The 21,989-nt window shown below is 39.3% G+C and overlaps 1 protein-coding gene across 5 annotated transcripts; it reads right to left on the bottom strand.

Moving 5' to 3' along the window:
* Nucleotides 1–290: 290 nt before the first annotated feature.
* pcolceb (procollagen C-endopeptidase enhancer b) lies at nucleotides 291–21,718 on the bottom strand. Of its 5 annotated transcripts, none has more exons than XM_061959082.1 (9): nucleotides 21,630–21,718; nucleotides 15,215–15,323; nucleotides 11,769–12,027; nucleotides 11,559–11,683; nucleotides 8,298–8,434; nucleotides 7,651–8,237; nucleotides 7,502–7,582; nucleotides 651–821; nucleotides 291–582 (listed from the first exon to the last, which is right to left on the bottom strand). In XM_061959082.1, the coding sequence occupies exons 1-9, from the start codon at nucleotides 21,716–21,718 to the stop codon at nucleotides 452–454; spliced, it is 1,689 nt and encodes a 562-aa protein (XP_061815066.1). In that variant the 3' UTR covers nucleotides 291–451. The 5 variants fall into 5 exon arrangements, with proteins under 5 accessions (XP_061815066.1, XP_061815069.1, XP_061815068.1 ...); XM_061959085.1 differs by lacking the exon at nucleotides 21,630–21,718 and adding an exon at nucleotides 19,499–19,533; XM_061959084.1 differs by lacking the exon at nucleotides 21,630–21,718 and adding an exon at nucleotides 19,283–19,309.
* Nucleotides 21,719–21,989: the final 271 nt, after the last annotated feature.

Raw genomic sequence — 21,989 nt, 5'->3', positions numbered from 1 at the left:
TGTGGAACACTAATAAAAATATACAGTAAAAAAAAAAAGAAGATATTTCCTTATGGGAGAAAGAGCCTTACAGGACTGGATTAGACCCAGATTGAAAATGTGTCTGTTTCAGTAAAAAAATGTTTGTGTCCGCATTTTTCTAGAGCTGTTTAAAAAAAAAAAAACAGCATAATGTTTAATAAATACACTATTGCAGTACTGCTTTCAAGCCACTAGAGGCTCCTCTACCCCATTTAAACTCCAGTATGCTGCTCATCACCAAACAAATCACATACTTTATTGATTGTACATTGTTTTTTTCCTGTTACAGAATTGCCATAATTTACACACAACATTTGAATAAAATACTCCTAATGTATGCTTTATTATTATTTCTTGAAGGTATAGAAACAAGAACCTTGTTTGATATGATATGCTGTTAAATTGGGTGTTTTATGCAGTCCCAGTGATGTCAGCATGCTTTACGAGACAGGGTAACGAGTGCTTTGCCATGCACTGGCTTGTAGAGGAGGCTGAAACTGGACGGGGTCAGGACGCCTTTGCCCTGCGCGTCCACCTTTCCCATCAGCACGTAGTTTTGACCTGATGACGACACGTGTGACTAAAAACGTTGCTCCACAAATGAGGCGAGGCTACGGTTGCCGTCTTACCTTTGGTCAGCCCGGGGCATCTCTTGCAGGTTGAGGTGAGTTTGACGGTAGCGGCCGGTCCTGGTTTGGGGATTTTCAGTTTCCCGGTCTTATAGGCCTTGATGATGGCCACCTCCACCGTGGCAGAACCTCTCAAACCAGGGGTCACAGCTGTAATCTTGCCCGTAATGACTAAAAAGAAGAAAAACAACACAGTTGGTATCACGTTTTGGTCGTGATTAAGGTTCCTCATAAACTGCTTCATGGACTTGAAGGAACATCACATGTTTACACTTGCACAATTCCACATGTTTGAAAAGAAGTCTGAAGAAGCAGAGCTTATTAAATCCTACCCCTACAATTAATAATTTCCTGTGTTTAAATGTTGCCATTTTGTAATCAGGAAAATTAAAAACAAGATTACACTGTAAAAAAAAAAAATTCTGTAAAAAAAAGGTCATCTACTGGCAGCTACGGCTGCCAAACGAAAACCATACAATTTAAGTAAAACATTGTAAACCAAATAATGATCAAAAATATTACATTTACAGAAATTTTCATGAAACGTTTTGCGGAAAAATATCGTAATTTTACAGATTTTGACTAAATTATTAAGATCAACCACCTTTAATAAAGTGACGATGCAAACAGATCTGCAGAAAAATACCTGTATTGGGACACTTAGGACTAACACTAGACAAAAGTATTGGGACACTTAAGACTAACACCAGCGTGACCCCACTATGCAGAGAAGGTAGGTAATGTGCGGGTAAAGACATGTTGTATGGGTGAAAGAAAGAAGCACCAGTGTGACCCCAGGATGCAGGGAAGGTAGGTAATGTGCAGGAAACACCAGCAAAAGTCGGTCCCGTCCAACGCTGCTTGCAGCTTTAATTCTACAGAGTTTTTCCAAATCATTACGATCAAACACCTTTAATGAAGTGACAATGCTGGCAGCGCCACAGAAAAATATAATTATTTTACAGATTTTTTCTGAATTGTTTAGATCAACCACCTTTAATAAAGTGACGATGCAAACAGTCCTGCAGAAAAACACCTTAGATTGTTAGTATGGACATAGACTTTTATATAACAAGCTACATATTTAATGAAAGATAATTACTGTAATTAGGGACCGCAATGTCCCATTGGGACAGAGGACCCTATTGTAATTGTAAGGTTTTATTATTATTATTCCGCCGCCTCTTTGAGCTGTAATTTGACCCCCTTAACATGCTTCAAAACTCACCATATTTGACACACACATCAGGACTGGCGAAAATTGCGATCTAATCAAAATACCTAGCCCCAAAACTCAAAATTGCGCTAGCGCCCCCTAGGAAGAAAACACAGACAAAACTGCCTGTAACTCCCACTAGGAATGTCATAGAGACATGAAACAAAAACCTCTATGTAGGTCTCACTTAGACTTAGATTTCATACACTGACACCCTTCAGTAAAAAACAACAGGAAGTTTGCAATTCCCCTTTCAAAACAAAGGTTTTGTAAAAACAGTCACTTTTGCATCTTTGAGTTGTAATTTGACCCCCTTAACATGCTTCAAAAATCACCAAACTGGACACACACATCAGGACTGGCAAAAATTGCGATTTAATAAAAAAAACCAACCCCAAAACTCAAAATTGCGCTCAAGCGCCCCCTAGGAAGAAAACCCAGACACAACTGCTCCTAGGAAGAAAACTCAGACAAAACTGCCTGTAACTTCCAGTAGGAATGTCGTAGATACATGAAACAAAAACCTCTATGTAGATCTCAGATAGACCTACATTTCATTCATTAACAACTCCCAGCAAAAATCAACAGGAAGTTTGCAATTCCCCCTTCAAAATAAAAGTTGGGTCAAAACAGTCTCCTTTTTTTTAAAACATTAACTCCTCTGAGCGCGTTTGTCGTGTCGGCTTCAAACTAGCACAGGAGAGAGATTGAACCTTTCGGATTAAAAGTTGACGAAAGAGTTTTAATTACTGCTCCGGTTTGGATTTTATGTGCCGTCAAAGTCAGTCCCGTCCATCGCTGCTTGCAGCTTTAATTTTACATGAATTTGAAAGTAATTTAAGAAAACAGAAAAGGCTATGTATAATTAATTTGGTATTTTTCTGTAAAAAAAATTGAAATATACATAGTTTGTCAATACTGACACATTACTTAAAATAACAGGCAAATTGTTAATTTACAGATAATGTCTTCAATTCTACAGTTTTATAAACTATTTTAAAAAAATAGAAAAATTAAAGTAGAAATTTAGAGTAAATTAACTATAAAAATAGGATTTTTTTTTTTACAGTGAAAACCCAAAACCAGTGAAGTTGGCACGTTGTGTTAATGGTACATAAAAACAGAATACAATGATTTGCAAATCCTTTTCAACCTATATTCAATTGCATATACTGCAATGACAAGATATTTAATGTTCGAAGTGGCACATTTTGAGGTAATTTCTTTGTCTTTTAGAATTCAGCAGTGTTCAACCACATGCCCAGCGAAAAACTGGCCTCGGTCTTCTCCTCCTGCTTCTTCCAGACTGAGGGACAAACGCCACAGAAAATTTGCGTGGTCCACGACCTCATCGACAACTATGTGACACTCTTTGGTGTGAGTCCAAAAGGAGTGACAAAGAACCTATGGCTACACTTTGTAGACAGTACTCTTATAGAAAAACACCATTTTTTTTTTTTTTGCAAATAGTCATTAACTTAGAATTTAATGGCAGCAACACATTGCAAAAAAGTTGGCACAGGGGCATTTTTACCACTGTGTTACATGGCCTTTCCTGTTAACAACACTCAGTAAACGTTTGGGAACTGAGGAGACCCATTTTTGAAGCTTTTCAGGTGGAATTATTTCCCATTCTTGCTTGATGTACAGCTTAAGTTCTGAGAGGACATGACGTCCACAGTTTCCAAAAACAATTTGAAATGTGGACTCGTCAGACCACAGAACACTTTTACACTTTGCATCAGTCCATCTTAGAGCCCGGCCCCAGTGAAGCCGGCAGCTTTTCTGGGTGTTGTTGATAAATGGCTTTCGCTTTGCATAGTAGAGTTTTAACTTGCACATATAGATGTAAAGACCAACTGTAGTTACTGACAGTGGTTTTCTGAAGTGTTCCTTAGCCCATGTGGTGATATCCTTTACACACTGATGTCGCTCTTTGATGCAGTACCGCCTGAGGGATCGAAGGTCTGTAATATCATCGCTTACGTGCAGTGATTTCTGCAGATTCTCTGAAACTTTTGATGGTATTACGGACCGTAGATGGTGAAATCCCTAAATTCCTTGCAATAGCTCATTGAGAAATGTTGTTCTTAAACTGTTCAACAATTTTCTCACACATTTGTTCACAAAGTGGTGACCCTCGCCCCATCCTTGTTTGTGAATGACTGAGCATTCCATGGAAGCTGCTTTTATACCCAATCATGGCACCCACCTGTTCCCAATTAGCCTGTTCACCTGTGGGATGTTCCAAATAAGTGTTTGATGAGCATTCCTCAAATTTCTCAGTCTTTTTTGCCACTTGTGCCAGCTTTTTGGAAACATGTTGCAGGCATCAAATTCCAAATGAGCTAATATTTACCAAAAATAACAAAGTTTTCCAGTTTGAACGTTAAGTATCTTGTCTTTGCAGTCTATTCAATTGAATATAAGTTGAAAATGATTTGCAAATCATTGTATTATGTTTTTATTTACGATTTAGACAACGTGCCAACTTCACTGGTTTTGGGGTTTGTAATATATGACATACAGTAGGCTCATAACGTGCAACTCAAGACATTTCAAGCCTTCTTTTGCTATTTTGATGATTATACTTACAGCTAATGAAAACCTTAAATTGAAAAACTGTAAGCCATAAACATCAGAATTATGATAAACTAAGGCTTGACATATGTCACTTTGCATGTAATGAGTTGGTTGCATTAGTTTCACATTTGAAGTTGAATTGCTGAAATGAAAAAAACTTTTTTTTACAATATTCAAATTGTTTGACTTTCACCTTTAATTGCTTGTCATCCAGACTTTTCCAATCAAGTTAGCCATCAATTTGTTCTTAAATATATATAATAATCAAATGCATAGGCAATTGTGTAATAATATGAGTCTAATATACATTATTGGTCATTAATTAACATTACAAGCAGCCTCCTGAGGGCAGCCATAAGTGGTCCTCAGTGAAAACAAGTTTGATACTTGTGCAAGAATGATAAATAAAGATAATGATGATTATGAAATTGCTGTATCTCATGTTGATGACAATGATTACTGTAGCCTCGACAGCCAATCAGCAGTAGGCAAAAAATGAAAGCACTCAGTCATTGGCTATATTCAAACCTCATGTCAACATTGTAATGTTCTATTGCATCCACAAATACAAGTTGAATGTCCATCCATCCATTTTCTACCTTGCTTGTCCCTTTTGGGGTCGCGGGGGGTGCTGGAGCCTATCGTTTGTTTTTTTATGTTACAGGGCATGGTAACATTCTAACAACAAAAACAACACCTTTCAACTCCTTCCTCTGTACTTGCCTTAACATGCTGTACATGGAAAAACACGTCATACCTGCTGATGATATTACACTAGTTTTAGCACGTTTCATTACAAACTGTATGCTGTACTACTATTATGCTGCACATCAGTGTTCGCCAACCTTTTCCAGCCCAAGATCCCTGCTCCCAGCCAAAAACCAAAGCAAGATCTACCCCTGCGTCAACTATGATATACTCAACTATGATATACATATACAGTACAGGCCAAAAGTTTGGACACACCTTCTCCTCATTCAATGCATTTCCTTTATTTTCATGACTATTTACATTGTCGATTGTCTCTGAAGGCATCAAAACTATGAATGAACACATGTGGAGAAATGTACTGTAAAAAAGGTGAAATAACTGACAACATAATTTATATTATAGTTTCTTCAAAATAGCCACTCTTTGCTCTGATTACTGCTTTGCACACTCTTGGCATTCTCTCGATGAGCTTCAAGCACACCTGTGAAGTAAAAATAATTTCAGGTGACTACCTTTTGAAGCTCATGGAGAGAATGCCAAGAGTGTGTGAAAAAGTAATCAGAGCAAAGGGTGGCTATTTTGAAGAAACTAGAATATAAAACATGTTTTCAGTTATTTCACCTTTTTTTGTGAAGTACATAACTCCACATGTGTTTATATATACCTGTATATATATATATATATATGTATATATATTTACATATATATATACTGTATGTATATATATATATATATATATATATATATATATATATATATATATATATATAGCGCTTATTCCCTTCGGGGTCGCGGGGAGCGCTGGAGCCTATCTCAGCTACAATCGGGCGGAAGGCGGGGTACATCCATCCATCCATTTTCTACCGCTTATTCCCTTTTGGGGTCGCGGGGGGCGCTGGAGCCTATCTCAGCTACAATCGGGCGGAAGGCGGGGTACACCCTGGACAAGTCGCCACCTCATTTTTTAAGACAAAGCTTTTTGTCGTTATTTTTGGCTGATTTCATTTCATTTCGACTTTTTCACATTGGGTTTTTTGCTGGGTTTTTTTTTTTCAATTTTTGCCAGTGTTTAGTTTTTGTTTTTTGTAATGCAAGATGGCCCCTGTGACGCCCTTTTGGCACCCCTGTTGTAGAAGCTAATTGTTTATGGCCACTATAGCCTTAGTACCGTAGTACTGTATATCTGTTCATCCTATGGTCACATACTGTATGAGACGCGAGTCACATGGCTGTCTTACGTCAGCGCTGGAAATAGTATATTTAACCTGTGTGATAAAAAGGGGATCAACGGGGAAGTCCTTCTTTTGCTCCGCCATGCACATTAAATCAACACAAAATCTGAACTTTGGAGCAATGTTCACCGACTGTAGTATTTGGCTTGTGAGCTTCCTGTCGCAGGTGAGCGATGATGGTCGTACTCGTGGTTAAGGCTAGAGTTCTTTGATGTTGGATGCTAGAAAATGTCCGATTTGTTGCATTAGTCAGCCCTTATGCATTGTTGCAGGTCAATGATTTGTGAGACAAGCGGGTGTAGAGCTCGGCCGTTTGGGGGCGTGGGCCTGCGGTATTGAAAGCCACAGGTTGAGAGGCAGAAAGTTAGAGGCGTGCGGGCGTGTTCAGGGGTCAAATGCTTGCCTGTTTGCGGGTCTGTTGGTCATTCTCCGGGTGGGGTTGTGATTTTTTTTTCCTAATATTTTAATATTAGGGTCCGAAGGATCGACAAATTGGCAACCCCTGCTCTACGTGCTATGCTTTTTTTTTTTTTTATTGATTTGTTAAAAGTGTCTTGCGTGGATGAGATGGGTTTTCTGTTGAAAAAATTCCGAGACAAAATGTGAAAATCGTCAGGTTTAAAAAAAAAAAAATGTAATTCTCTGTAAATCAAATCAGCGACTATGAGAGAGACTGAATGCCAAATTGTGAATAGGCGGCGTGTAGCTGTAAAAAATATGCTTTGTCAGCTACAATTCTACTCAGTGGTCTAGTGGTTAGAGTGTCCGCCCTGAGATCGGTAGGTTGTGAGTTCAAACCCCGGCAGAGTCATAACAAAGACTATAAAAATGGTACCCATTGCCTCCCTGCTTGGCACTCAGCATCAAGGGTTGGAATTGGGGGTAAAATCACCAAAATGATTCCCGGGCACGGCACCGCTGCTGCCCACTGCTCCCCTCACCTCCCAGGGGGTGAACAAGGAGATGGGTCAAATGCAGAGGACAAATTTCACCACACCTAGTGTGTGTGTGACTATCATTGGTACTTTAACTTAACTTAACACAGGTTACCATCATGTGAACATGACTGTGTGTAAAAGTGTTCATCATCAGGGTTCAAAGTGGCTCACCAAAGTCGTTAGGACAGAAGCTGGACTGCAGAGTTCCTGTCCTTTTGCAGGCTTGTGTGCATGCGGGGTTCAGTGGCAAAGCTGCAAAAAAATACAGCCAAATAAATTTCTTATGCCAACAACTTACTGAGAAGTTTAGTCGGACTCACGTTTTTTGATGACAGCAGGCTTCTTGCTGACTCCTGGTTTAGTCACTTTAGGTTTGATAGTTGGTTTAGCTTTGCTTTTAATGGTCGGTTTGGCCGGTTTGACGACTGGTTTGACCGCTGGTTTGAGACTGGGTTTTGTCTTGGGTGAATGTTTACGTGTCGGTTTGGCACCGGGCTTGACAAGCTTGGGCTTGGGTGTCGGTTTAGCTCCTGGTTTGGGAACAAGCTTCTTCACAGGCGCTTTGGGCGTAGGTCTGACCGTTTTCGAGGGCTTGGCTGTAGGCTTCCGTGGCGGGGGCTTCAGCGGAATCTTTACCACAGGTTTTTTCACTCTAGGTTTCGGGGTGACTTTAGGCTGGACGGCAGGCTTTGGTTTGGGTGTGGTTTTGACAGGTTTGTTCGGCCTTGCAACAGGTTTACGCGTTATGGTGGTGGTGACCTCAGATCGATGGATGAAGTCGCCCCCGGCGGTGGGAGTCCTGGAGCCACGAGGCACACTGTTGTAGTACGCCATGAAGCCATCTGACGTGACGCTGAGGTCGGAAACAAACTGGACCAGCAGCTGATTCCCGCTGGTCACCACAGTTCTGTGGAAGACACTTGGAGATGATCGCCTGTTTTAGGACACATCCCCATTATTATCTCACCCTGGTATCCTGTCACCACAGAACTTCCCAATCCTCCTCGAGTCGTCCCTCTCACCGCCGTTGAAGAGCGCCACGTAGTCATAGCGACAGTATGTGTCCGGTTCCAGATCCAGCTTCTCGAACTTCATTTCGATCACCTGCAGGAAAGATGCAACACAACATTTTTTTTTAAAGATTTTAAATATTCTTTATTGTATAAGTCATATCATATATTACATGGTTCATGTTCAGCTAGCTACGTTGTTTTTTATGTTTCTTTTTACTTTTTAACTTTTCTTTTTTTTTTAAATATAAGTAATATATAGCGATGCTCCCAGGGCAAAAGTACAATTTCAATGTTAAGGTGCATTTATAGGAAAAAGGAAAAAAAGTAGGGATGTCCGATAATGGCTTTTTGCCGATATCCGATATTCCGATATTGTCCAACTCTTTAATTACCGATACCGATATCAACCGATACCGATATATACAGTCGTGGAATTAACACATTATTATGCCTAATTTGGACAACCAGGTATGGTGAAGATAAGGTCCTTTTTAAAAAATAAAAAAAAAATAAGATAAATAAATTAAAAACATTTTCTTGAATAAAAAAGAAAGCAAAACAATATAAAAACAGTTACATAGAAACTAGTAATTAATGAAAATGAGTAAAATTAACTGTTAAAGGTTAGTACTATTAGTGGACCAGCAGCACGCACAAGCATGTGGGCTTACGGACTGTATCCCTTGCAGACTGTATTGATATATATTGATATATAATGTAGGAACCAGAATATTAATAACAGAAAGAAACCCTAACCCTTTTGTGGGGGAGGGAAGTTTTTTGGGTTGGTGCACTAATTGTAAGTGTATCTTGTGTTTTTTATGTTGATTTAATAAAAAATAAATAAATAAATAAAAAATAAAAAAACGATACTGATAATAAAGAAAACTATACCGATAATTTTCGATATTATATTTTAAAGCATTTATCGGCCGATATTATCGGACATCTCTAAAAAAAAAAAAGGTCATCAGTAAAATCCTTTATTTCCCTTTTAGTTTCCTGAAAAGAGGCATTGAGGTCAGACAGTGTTTAATTCTATTACTTGATTCATCAAACAAATTATACGATAGATTACTCGATTACTAAAATAACCGATAGCTGCAGCCCTAATATTGTCAAATGATGTGTGACAAAACAAAATTCAAGCACGAATATGGTTCTACCGCCTTGCTAGCTGACCCATGTCAATAGTAGGATACAATTGTGACACTCTCTGTCTTTCCACCCTTCAAAGGGGTCAGGAAAAACTTTTAAAAACCAGCAGTTTAGAGATAGACAGATAAAACAAAGATACACTATTTGATATTACATAATTTCCAGAGGTAGACTTATTAGCACAGTGGTTAGGAATCACTGCAGTAAATTAAAAAAAATGGCTGCAGGCAATACAGAGAGGCACATTTACCCACACTCTCGGCCTCGCTTCCTTATTCCTCAATCTCTTGGCACACAGGAGTGTGCACTCATAATGAGCGCTTTCATTTCAGCGAGGGCATTTCCTTGTAATGGGCCCCCTTTTAAGGAGTTTTTTTTCCCTGCCTCCTCCAAAGCAACATAACTATCGTTTCTGGCTCGCATCAGAACTGGATGCTTCATAGCTGGATAGGACTAAGCTACAAACCCCGTTTCCATATGAGTTGGGGAATTGTGTTAGATGTAAATAGAAACGGAATACAATGATTTGCAAATCATTTTCAACCCATATTCAGTTGAATATGCTACAAAGACAACATATTTGATGTTCAAACTGATAAACTTTTTTTTTTTTGCAAATAATCATTAACTTTAGAATTTGATGCCAGCAACACGTGACAAAGAAGTTGGGAAAGGTGGCAATAAATACTGATAAAGTTGAGGAATGCTCATCAAACACTTATTTGGAACATCCCACAGGTGAACAGCCAAATCGGGAACAGGTGGGTGCCATGATTGGGTATAAAAGTAGATTCCATGAAATGCTCAGTCATTCACAAACAAGGATGGGGCGAGGTTCACCACTTTGTCAACAAATGCGTGAGCAAATTGTTTAACAGTTTAAGAAAAACCTTTCTCAACCAGCTATTGCAAGGAATTTAGGGATTTCACCATCTACGTTTTGTAATATCATCAAAGGGTTCAGAGAATCTGGAGAAATCACTGCACGTAAGCAGCTAAGCCCGTGACCTTCGTTTCCTCAGGCTGTACTGCATCAACAAGCGACATCAGTGTGTAAAGGATATCACCACATGGGCTCAGGAACACTTCAGAAACCCACCGTCAGTACCTACAGTTGGTCGCTACATCTGTAAGTGCAAGTTAAAACTCTCCTATGCAAGGCGAAAACCGTTTATCAACAACACCCAGAAACGCCGTCGGCTTCGCTGGGCCTGAGGTCATCTAAGATGGACTGATACAAAGTGGAAAAGTGTTCTGTGGTCTGACAAGTCCACATTTCAAATTGTTTTTGGAAACTGTGGACGTCGTGTCCTCCGGACCAAAGAGGAAAAGAACCATCCGAATTGTTATAGGCGCAAAGTGTAAAAGCCAGCATCTGTGATGGTATGGGGGTGTATTAGTGCCCAAGACATGGGTAACTTACACATCTGTGAAGGCGCCATTAATGCTGAAAGGTACATACAGGTTTTGGAGCAACATATATTGCCATCCAAGCAACGTTACCATGGACGCCCCTGCTTATTTCAGCAAGACAATGCCAAGCCACGTGTTACATCAACGTGGCCTCATAGTTAAAGAGTGCGGGTACTAGACTGGCCTGCCTGTAGTCCAGACCTGTCTCCCATTGAAAATGTGTGGCGCATTATGAAGCCTAAAATAGCACAACGGAGACCCCCGGACTGTTGAACAACTTAAGCTGTACATCAAGCAAGAATGGGAAAGAATTCCACCTGAGAAGCTTAAAAAATGTGTCTCCTCAGTTCCCAAACGTTTACTGAGTGTTGTTAAAAGGAAAGGCCATGTAACACAGTGGTGAACATGCCCTTTCCCAACTACTTTGGCACATGTTGCAGCCATGAAATTCTAAGTTAAATATTATTTGCAAAAAAAACAAAAAAAGTTTATGAGTTTGAACATCAGATATCTTGTCTTTGTACTGCATTCAACTGAATATGGATTGAAAAGGATTTGCAAATCATTGTATTCCGTTTATATTTACATCTAACACAATTTTCCAACTCATATGGAAACGGGGTTTGTAAATGTCTCATGCTCACATTGCCTGGCTCCACTGAGATGAACCAGGAGCAGCTGATGCCTGCTGGGTAGTTGGAGTTGGGCCAGTTAGGCGTCTGGACGGAACCCTGGGATTTGGTCAAGCGCCCTCCGCAGAACTGATTCTCTGCAGAAAGAAAGGAAAAAAGCGTCGGAACACCCCGAACCACCAATAAGATAGGGGCGGGAGGTTATACTTGACATGGCCGCACCTTCCACGTGCGGCTTCCCGGCCCTGTAGTAGGCCAGAAAGCCTCTCCCCGCCGTGGCCTCATCCGACACCATGTCCAGCATCATGGTGTTGGAGGTGGAGATGAGCGCTCCGGGACGAAACGTGCCGCAGAAGCGGCCCAACTTCTGCACCAAGCGCGTATGTCCGTTGTAGACGTCGAGGTAGTCATAGCGACAGGTGGGCTCGGCCTCCATGTCGAAGAGGCGGAAGGACAGCATGACCACGTGCCCTTCTGGAACCTTGATGAACCAAGAAGAGATGTGTAAAATTGACTTTTTAATGATACAATTTCAACAGTAATGTGTGTCCCTCAAGCCTGTTTATGAGCACCAAACGTGAGAAACATTCGGTTTGCTACACTCTGTTCGAATAGGCTTCACTATACATCCCAAAACATGCTTTACTGTTCAACTTTGTATTGCTTGGAATCAAAATGACACCACCAGCCCATTGAATATGCATGGTGGTCAAGCCAGCGTCTGTTCTCAATGGGTACTATAGGCGCCATTTAGCCTTTCTCAAAGAAAAATGCCCTATGCCTGCGCTCTTTTCGGCTGTACGAACCGTTTACATTGCAAGAAGGGTAAATGTTTCTTCAGAGTTCCTCGAGAGGTCATCAAGAATGGCGAAAGAGTGCAAGATTCTATGAAAAAAGACGACAAAAGGACCACGCACTCCAGTCTAAGGGAGTCAAAGAACGCACAAATTTGCAGTGACCACTCCGTTAAAGGTTTGTTTAATATAATTTTAACGTTTTGTGCGGGGGTCGGCAACTCGCAGCTCTAGAGCCCTAGTGGCTCCATGGAGCTTTTTCAAAAATGTATGAAAATGGAAAAATATGAGGGAAAAATATATATGTTTTGTTTTAATATGGTTTCGGATGACAAACATGACACAAACCTTCCTAATTGTTGGAAATACCACTGTTTAATATGTTTGTGTTTATGCTTTTCTAAAGAGAATATTTGGCGAGCGCCGTTTTGCCCTACTAATTTCAGCGGTACTTGAACACAACGTAGTTTGTTTACAATCAGGTGCAACTTTCTCCAAAGCTGCCACAGAAAGATGTGTTTTGTGCCACTCCTTCTTTGTCTCATTTTGTCCACCAAACGTTTTATGCTGTGCGTGAATGCACTAACTTGAGCTCTGCTGATGTTATTGACTTGTAGGAGAAATCAGGCATATTTGGTCAGTGCATGACTGCCAGCTAATCGATGATCGATGCTAACATGCTATTTAGGCTTGTAGGTGTATGAGCTCATTTAATATCCTTTATTTATGTCCTCTGTGTATTTAATTCATATTTGCCTTTTTCATGACACATTATCTATATGTAATATTGGCTACATTTCTGATAGTTGTGTGTGTGCCATGTTGTTCCAGATCACAGCAAACGTTACCCAGCTTGCAAAGATTGTAATAAATCCATTAGAAGAAGACACCCTGCCGTTTCCTTTAACTTAGACACACACATTCTAAGTTAGTAATTTCCAGGAATTATCTCACCCTCTGAGAAGCCTCCGTTTAACTAATATTTTTTCAATGTTGTAAAAATGTGTAGAATAAATATTACATTTCTGTCAACAAAGATTTGCTTCAACCTGCGACACATTGTCATTTTGATAGTAGGCTAACATAGCTAATATAGACACTTACATCATGTGTTGCCTTCAATATAACACTTAAATAAGGCTTTTAAATGTCTGCGGCTCCGGACAGATTTATTTTTGGATTTTTGATCCAATATGGCTCTTTCAACATTTTGGGTTGCCGACCCCTGGTTTAGTCTGTCCCGTTTAAGTATTATCTTGACATTTTTTGTATTTCTTAAGACACATTTTTGCTATGAGTGTTCCATAAAGCACCAACTCTGCAACTCTAAATTAAAATAAATCAAATGTGAGCAACCACTAAAAGAGTTAAGTTTTTACCAAAGGCAACGATCATAAATGAAGCTTTCAGCACTCGGGGGCCCAGGGCTTTGTTCTGTCGCATGGCTTTTCTCTCTGTACACAAATACAGCTACACCAACAACTCTATCTCAATGATCAAGTACGCAGATGATACCACCACAATTAGACTCATAACAAATAACAACGAACAACACTACAGTCAGCAAATAGCTCAAACAGTGAACCGGTGCCAAGACAGCAAACTCCAACTTAAAATACAGCTAAAACTCAGGAAATCATTGTCAACTTCACCCTTAACCCAACCTTAAAATCCCCACTGTACATCTTTTCTGAACCACTCTCCATCCTAGATGTTTTCAAATTCCTGGCCACTTACATCTCCAACTTACTTTAGTGAAAACTCCACTCAGATCACATCTACAAAAAAGCAAATCAACGGCTATTTTTCCTTCGCCAGCTCAGAACACTCGAGAGTCAGACCCTACCTCTTCCGACAGTTCTACACCTCAATCATCCAAAGCGTAGTCACCTTCTCAATAACTGTTTGGTAATTTAGACTCACATTCACGCAAAAAACTACAGCGTATGGTTGATAAATCCAGGTCAACCCCTCCCTTCCATTGACACACTGTACCAACACAGCATCACTCAAAGAGCCCATGTGAGAAAAAGATTTCAGTTGTTTACGTGAGAGCATTTCAGTAGTGTGTATAAGAGTGTTTCAGTAGTGTGTATAAGAGTGTTTCAGTAGTGTGTATAAGAGTGTTTCAGTAGTGTGTGTGAGAGAAAAACAATTCAGTTGTTTATGTGAGAGCATTTCAGTAGTGTATGTAAGAGGTAATTCTGAATAATGTACCTAACGGCCCCTCATAAGATCATCTCTGACCCTTCACGTCCACTAGACCTGCTGTTCGCCGCCATGACCTCAGGGAGGCGCTACAGATCAATGCCAGCCAAGTCAACAAGAGTCATCAACAGTTTTGCCACCAGCTGCCATAAGGACACTCAATAGAATGTAGGACTATTACGCTTCTTACTAAGTGGAATGCCTTTTTGTTGTTGTGTGTATGTTTGTTAGTTTGTAAGTACACAGTAGACGTGAGCTAGCAAAGCTGTACCGAATGTGAATTCGACCAATTCCAACCAATCAATAAACACATTTTTTAGTTATAGTATAAAAAAATAAAACAACTCAAGAAAAGCATGGTTTTTTAGAGAGTTTGATGTGCACATATGGTTCAAAATGGCACCAAACAAACTCATTAAATCCAATACTTAAGATGGTTTCTGCAGCGCAATGTGACAATGTAGTCAATGAACAAACGTCTTTTATCATCATGTCTAAATGTTCAAAAATTTTTGTACAGACTAAAAATTTGAAACAATAATTTTCTGTTGTTTCTGGTGCTGTTAGTGAATGTGAGGACAGAATACATGAAAACGACAAGCATAACTCATTAAATGACAAAATACAAAGCTGCAGTGATGGTGCTTGAATTAAAATGTAACTCACAGTGATGTACCAGGTGCATTTAGTGTTGCTTTTGTACGGACTGGGGAAGCCCTCACTGGCCACGATGCCCGAATCAACCACCAGATGACCCCCGCACTTGAAGACGGGCCTGACAGAAACATTTACACAGTCAAACACAGTGCATGTATGACAGAAAAACATGCACTATTACAACTCATTCATTGTCAATGAGGAATGCACTACAATATTAGAATCCAGTAATTGTCAATAGCTGACTATTGCCCGGGCTTCACGGTGGCAGAGGGGTTAGTGCATCTGCCTCACAATACGAAGGTCCTGAGTAGTCTTGGGTTCAATCCCGGGCTCGGGATCTTTCTGTGTGGAGTTTGCATGTTCTCCCCGTGACTGCGTGGGTTCCCTCCGGGTACTCCGGCTTCCTCCCACCTCCAAAGACATGCACCTGGGGATAAGTTGATTGGCTACACTAAATTGGCCCTAGTGTGTGGATGTGAGTGTGAATGTTGTCTGTCTATCTGTGTTGGCCCTGCGATGAGGTGGCGACTTGTCCAGGGTGTACCCCGCCTTCCGCCCGATTGTAGCTGAGATAGGCTCCAGCGCCCCCCGCGACCCCAAAGGGAATAAGCGGTAGAAAATGGATGGATGGATGGATGACTATTGCCCTGCGTTTAATGACTATTTATTATCATAATTTTTAGGGCTGTGAATCTTTGGATGTCCCACGATTCGATTCAATATCAATTCTTGGGGTCATGATTCGATTCAAAATCGATTTTTTTTCCCCATTCAACGCGATTCTCAATTCAAAAACAATATTTTTCCGATTCAAAACGATTCTCTATTCATTCAATACATAGGATTTCAGCAGGATCTACCCCAGTCTGCTGACATGCATGCAGAGTAGTAGATTTTTGTAAAAAGCTTTTATAATTGTAAAGGACAATGTTTTATCAACTGATTGCAATAATGTAAATTTGTTTTAACTATTAAATGAACCAAAAATATGACTTATTTTATCTTTGTTAAAATATTGGACACAGTGAATTGTCAAGCTTATGAGATGCGATGCAAGTGTAAGCCACTGTGACACTATTATTCTTTTTCTTTTTTTTTATAAATGTCTAATGATAATGTCAATGAGGGATTTTGAATCACTGTTATGTTGAAATTGTAACTAATATTGATACTGTTGTTGATAATATTCATTTTTGTTTCACTACTTTTGGTTTGTTCTGTGTCGTGTTTGTCTCTCAATTGCTCTGTTTATTGCAGTTTTGAGTGTTGCTGGGTCGGGTTTGGTTTTGGAATTGGATAACATTGTTATGGTATTGCTGTGTACCACAAAATAACACACGATGTGCTGCTAACTGTACTTCTATTCACGACTCTTGGGAATAACCAACGCTAAAACAGGAAGTCCCTCGTTTATTGGGCCAATCATATTTGTGTATACTTCAGGGACCGCTCAGAGATCGTATTACCTGAGAATATTACACACTACAGTGTGGACTCAATTCCATGTTAAAAAAACAAAACAAAAAACACGCATTTTATGGCAGAAAATGTGTCCCACGTACGTCTCTCAAGCTACGTACTAACAAGTGGATTATATGTACAGACATTGTACAAAACATGTGAATTTGGACTCATTTTATTAATTACAAAACAAGTTAGTAAGGGATACATAATATTTCAGCATATTTCTGTGCTGCCATAAAATGTGTGTCCCCTCTCCTCTTTTTTTCCTCAATTGATGTACTAACATCATGTGTTTTATTCTGTAGCTACTTAGCATCGTCAACAACAAAACTTGTGAATTTGGACTCATATTAATCACAAAAAAAGTTAGTAGGGGATACATAACATTCATAATCATTGACATCGCTAATAACACAGAAGTGCTGCCGCTGTCTGAACGAGGCACATAGCTCCGCCCCCATGCGCGCTCCCGCGGTAGGGAACAAAAAATATATCAGGGATACAGACGCACGACACCGGTCTTCTGTCGAGATCTGCAACCCACCGCGCATGCGCACAAACGCAAATATTTTGAAAATATTCGCTTTGAACGAAATACCCATCGAAAGCAACTCCTAAAATGCGCCAAACATGGATAAGTGTTTCGCATTTTTTTCCATCATGAGTCGTGCCTGACTAACAAGCGATCTGCTGGCAATAAAAAAAATAAAACTTATATTTTTAGTTGTTTTTTATTTGGATGTACATATTTCAGTGCATCTTAATTTTGGTTCCATCCTAAAATGTTGATACTTTGTTGAGCATCCAGTGCAGCTAAGCTAACTGTATTGCCGCTGCCCGATTCTTTTCCGCATGCATGCCCTGTGTTTGCAACACGCATGCGCAAAGATAACAACTTCCGGCCCTGCTCCAACGGGTTCACGACTTTACGGAAACATTAAAAAAATACAACGCAACCGGACTCGCAGCTGAAGCTAGTGTAACCCTATTATCCGGTCTCTCACCAACTTCGGCTGTGGGTTAAAGGCGGGTTACAGTTTCGTTGTTTGGAAGATAGTTTTGTTGTCTTACTTGCTCGAAATACCACAACGGCATGACGCGACATTTTATGCGTCACACACAGCAACACTTCTCACGTCACGTCTCGCGCTTTCTTTTCTCTTCTTTTCTTATCCCCTCACTGGTCCGTTCTCTATTTGGGCACACGGAAACAACAGGTCGGAACCAAAATGCGGGACCGTTTAAAATAAACAACTTGAAAATAACAGTAATGTGACCCAACAATATGTAAATGAAAATTCCCGCCGAACATAAATTACTTTCCTTACATAAATAAGAATAACATACCAAATTATTTTCATTTTCATTTTTTTTTAATCTCCTTCATTGATGTGCATCTTTGATCGATAGACAATTAAACCTCAGAAACTAAACACACATTTACACACCAATGCCTGAGAAGGAGCAGGATGAAGAAACATTTTATATTTTCCTGCCCCCTTCAACATAATACATAGTCTTATTCAATGGATAGCATACAAACCAAACAAATATATCCAAATATAATGAAAACAAACAAAAAAACACAACAAGTGCAAAACTTCATGAAGTACAAACCAAACAAAAAAAGTAATAAACACCTCACGGGATTATACAAAATAAATGCAAAACCAGACCAAAAAACAAGTAAATTAATAAATATTAAGCAAAATGTAAATACTTATGGCTGTCCATATGATCTTATGGACATATATATTTTTTTCAATTGGAATATATTTTTACAGTCTTTTATCTCATTGTAAAGAGAATTCCACCGTTTAACCCCCACCACTGATATACACATTTGTTTTAAAGTTGTCCTTGAATACTGATGTTCGAAATGACCTTTTTTCTACGCTCTTCATTCTCAGAAGTGATGACAAACATTTTTTGTACATTTGCTAATAATGTTTTACTTTTAGCCTTAAACATAACACATAATGTCTGTAACTTTACTAGCTCGTGTAATTTCAATAAACCAGAATTAATAAATAATATGTTAGTGTGTTCTAAGTAATCTACTTTATGAATAATCCTTTTCTGTAGTTGATACAATGCCTTTATGTTACTATTATATGTGTTCCCCCACACTTCCACACAGTAGCTGATATATGGCAATATAAGTGCGCAATACAATATACGCATTGCCCTGTAATCCAACACATATTTGACCTTGTTTAATATAAAAATACTCTTAGACATCTTTTTCCGTACATGTGCAATATGTTGATCAAATGTTACACTAAGACAGGGGTAGGGAACCTATGGCTCTCGAGCCAGATGTGGCTCTTTTGATGTCTCCATCTGGCTCTCAGATAAATCTTAGTTGACATTGCTTATCATGATAAGTTATGAATAATTCCGCTTAAAAATAACGTTCAAAATATAAAACATTCTCATGCATTTTAATCCTTGCATCCGTTTTTCTACCGCACCTGTTCAAGAAGTCGCATTAATGGTAATAAGTATTTTAAATTCACCTTTGATCAGCACACCACGGACATTCAAAAGAGAAGTCAACAAAGACTGTCAGCCATCGGTAAACTTAAAGAACTATACGTTGCACCTCACCTCCTGTTATTACTGTACCAAAGCATCGTTCAACCCATCCTTCTGTACTGTTCCACATATTTTTTCACTATGCTTTCTGTAACCAACCGGACCAAACTCAGACGCATTACAAACATAGCAGCTAAAATCATCAGCCTACCCACACCCAACATTTCAGATCCAAACCACAGGTCCATCATTCAACTGGCAAACACAATAGTCCAGGATATGACTCACCCACTACACCAATACATCATCCCACTACCATCAGGACGCAGGTACAGAACTATCAAATTCCGGATGGCCCGCCTCGGGAAAAGCCTTATCCCTGCAGCTATAGCCGCCCTAAACAGCAGGCCCGGCCGACCTGTCTGACAAGCCTGTAAATGTGTTGGTCAGGTATTATGTCTTTTTGTTATTTTTGTTTGTGATGTGTAATGTCTATTGTTTAAATGTACGGCAGTGAAAATGAATTTCCCCAACGGGGACCAATAAATCTAAATCTAAAAAAATCTAAAAAATCTTTATTTATTATTGGTTAGCTTCAAAATAACAATGTTATTAAAAAATAATAAGAGACTTATTATACTCTAAAAATGTTGGTCTTACTTAAAAATGCACGCATTTAGTTGTATTCAGTATTAAAAAATATTATATGGCTCCCACGGAAATGTATTTTAAAATATTTGTTTTTTATGGCTCTCTCAGCCAAAAAGGTTCCCGAGCCCTGCACTAAAAACGGCAGTTTCAAATTTGAAAATGAACGATATGGATGGATACACGTTATTGACATTCTGAAAGTGTACTTGTCAACTATTTGAGGATATAAGTAGATACATTCGCGAACTAGTTGCTTAAAGACATGGTAAAATACCTATATTTTGGATTAAGCGCTACACAGTGGAGGTGGCTGTTTTTTTGGCGCATGCGCATGGTCGAGCAGCGCTAGTTACCGTAATATCATTAACCAGAGTTATTGTACTCCCGGGGATCTCCAACAGAAAGCGCAAACGTGAGCTGAGCATAAAATTCCTCCTTTTAAGAGTTTTTTTTTTTTTTTTTTTTACACAGGCCACATCAAATACAGGACAGATTGAAGCGCGGCGCCTGCAGACGTTTAAGTGCACTGGAGCTACAAACCACGTTGGCAAAGTCTGTCTCTGTTCCTTGTGCTTTAAAAAAAATATATTAATAGTGTCACAGTCATGCTGCACAACTGCAGCTACTTTACACCAACACCTTGCTGAAAGACGCTAATTCACATCCAGACTTGCATTTGAAAGTATTGATGCCTATGAGATTCATTTTGTATCTTATCGTTACATTTTTGACATATTTATAATAAATGTGCAATGTAGTTTTTGCTTTATTTTGAAAATATTTTCACTGTGGACTTTATTTCGCTCACAATTATCTAATAATGTGTGTGTGCGCGTGTTTTTACATTATATATATATATATATATATATATATATATATATATATATATATATATATATATATATATATATATATATCGTTGTATTCATATATTTTATAATTTTTTTACACTTTTTTTTGATAAACAATGAAATCATTCAATGTAAAAAATGTAATATGTGTGTGTGTGTACGTGTGGGTTTCTGCGTTAATTGTATTCACATATTGTTGTATTTGTTATCATTTTCACAATTTATAATATCATTTTGTTGATAAACAATTAAATCCTACAATGGTCCTGAATTAGTTTGAAGATAGCCTCTGGTGCTTTCTGTCTAATCTCCAGCAGGGGGAGACACTAATTGTGACCATGACTTTTTGACCTCTTCAAGATAATTTATTGTCAATTCTTAACATGCACAAGAAACATAAGAACTGAAAAGTATATTTTCGGCAAAGTCCCACTAAGAGCAGACATACGTTACAGGGAGACAAGACAAGACCGCCGACGGAGCAGCCATTTTTACGGTGCTCCTTAAAAAAAGGTGATATTGGGAAAGGGGGAGAGTAAAAAAATATCAGTCAAAGGCTGGATCTGTTGGTATTTCCAGGAATAAATAACTTAACTCATCAAAAACAAGCCCTAAAATCATTGTGGTAAATGTGTTTAAAACTTTGTTCCAATTTGGAGCTAAATAAGCAATTAAACAGTGTAAAGTTGTAGTAAATGCACTGCAAAAGTGCCAAGTGAACATGGAGTGTTAGGCAAAATGCCTTTCTTTGTTTTTACAAGACAAGCCAGCCTTCAACTTACTTTAACACAACCCACAGAGCGAACACACGCGCAGGCACACACACATACTGTAGATGTGGGTTTGAAATCCAGACTGCCACATAAGCACAAGAAAGGTGGCAAAGTCAGGTGGGAAAAGACCTGCGTGGACCTCACCTGGTGTAGTTGGTCTGACTCTGGGCCTCCGTCCATCCCAGCGCCAAAGTTACAAGAAAGCACCCCAGACTCCACGCTGTGACCTCCATCCCGCCTGTCCACTGAGATTTTGGGAAGACAGCAGCAATACAAAAAAAAGAAGGAAGGCGGGACGGGCGAAGAGGGCGGAGAGGAAGAGGAAGATGTTGGCGCTTCATGTACACTGCAGCTGTAAATGGTGCATATGGAAAAAAGAGGTGTTCAGGTGTGTGTGTGCTACACAGAGTGCCACTGTTGGATGAGTGTGTGCGTTCAAAATTGCTACTTTACACCAACTACAAACCAGGCTTTCATTAGTTGGAAGTTCAGCATCTATAAGGT

Source organism: Nerophis lumbriciformis, linkage group LG05 (genome assembly GCF_033978685.3).
Source record: "Nerophis lumbriciformis linkage group LG05, RoL_Nlum_v2.1, whole genome shotgun sequence".
NCBI classification, from domain to species: Eukaryota; Metazoa; Chordata; class Actinopteri; order Syngnathiformes; family Syngnathidae; genus Nerophis; species Nerophis lumbriciformis.
This window is presented reverse-complemented; position numbering and strand designations above follow the sequence as displayed.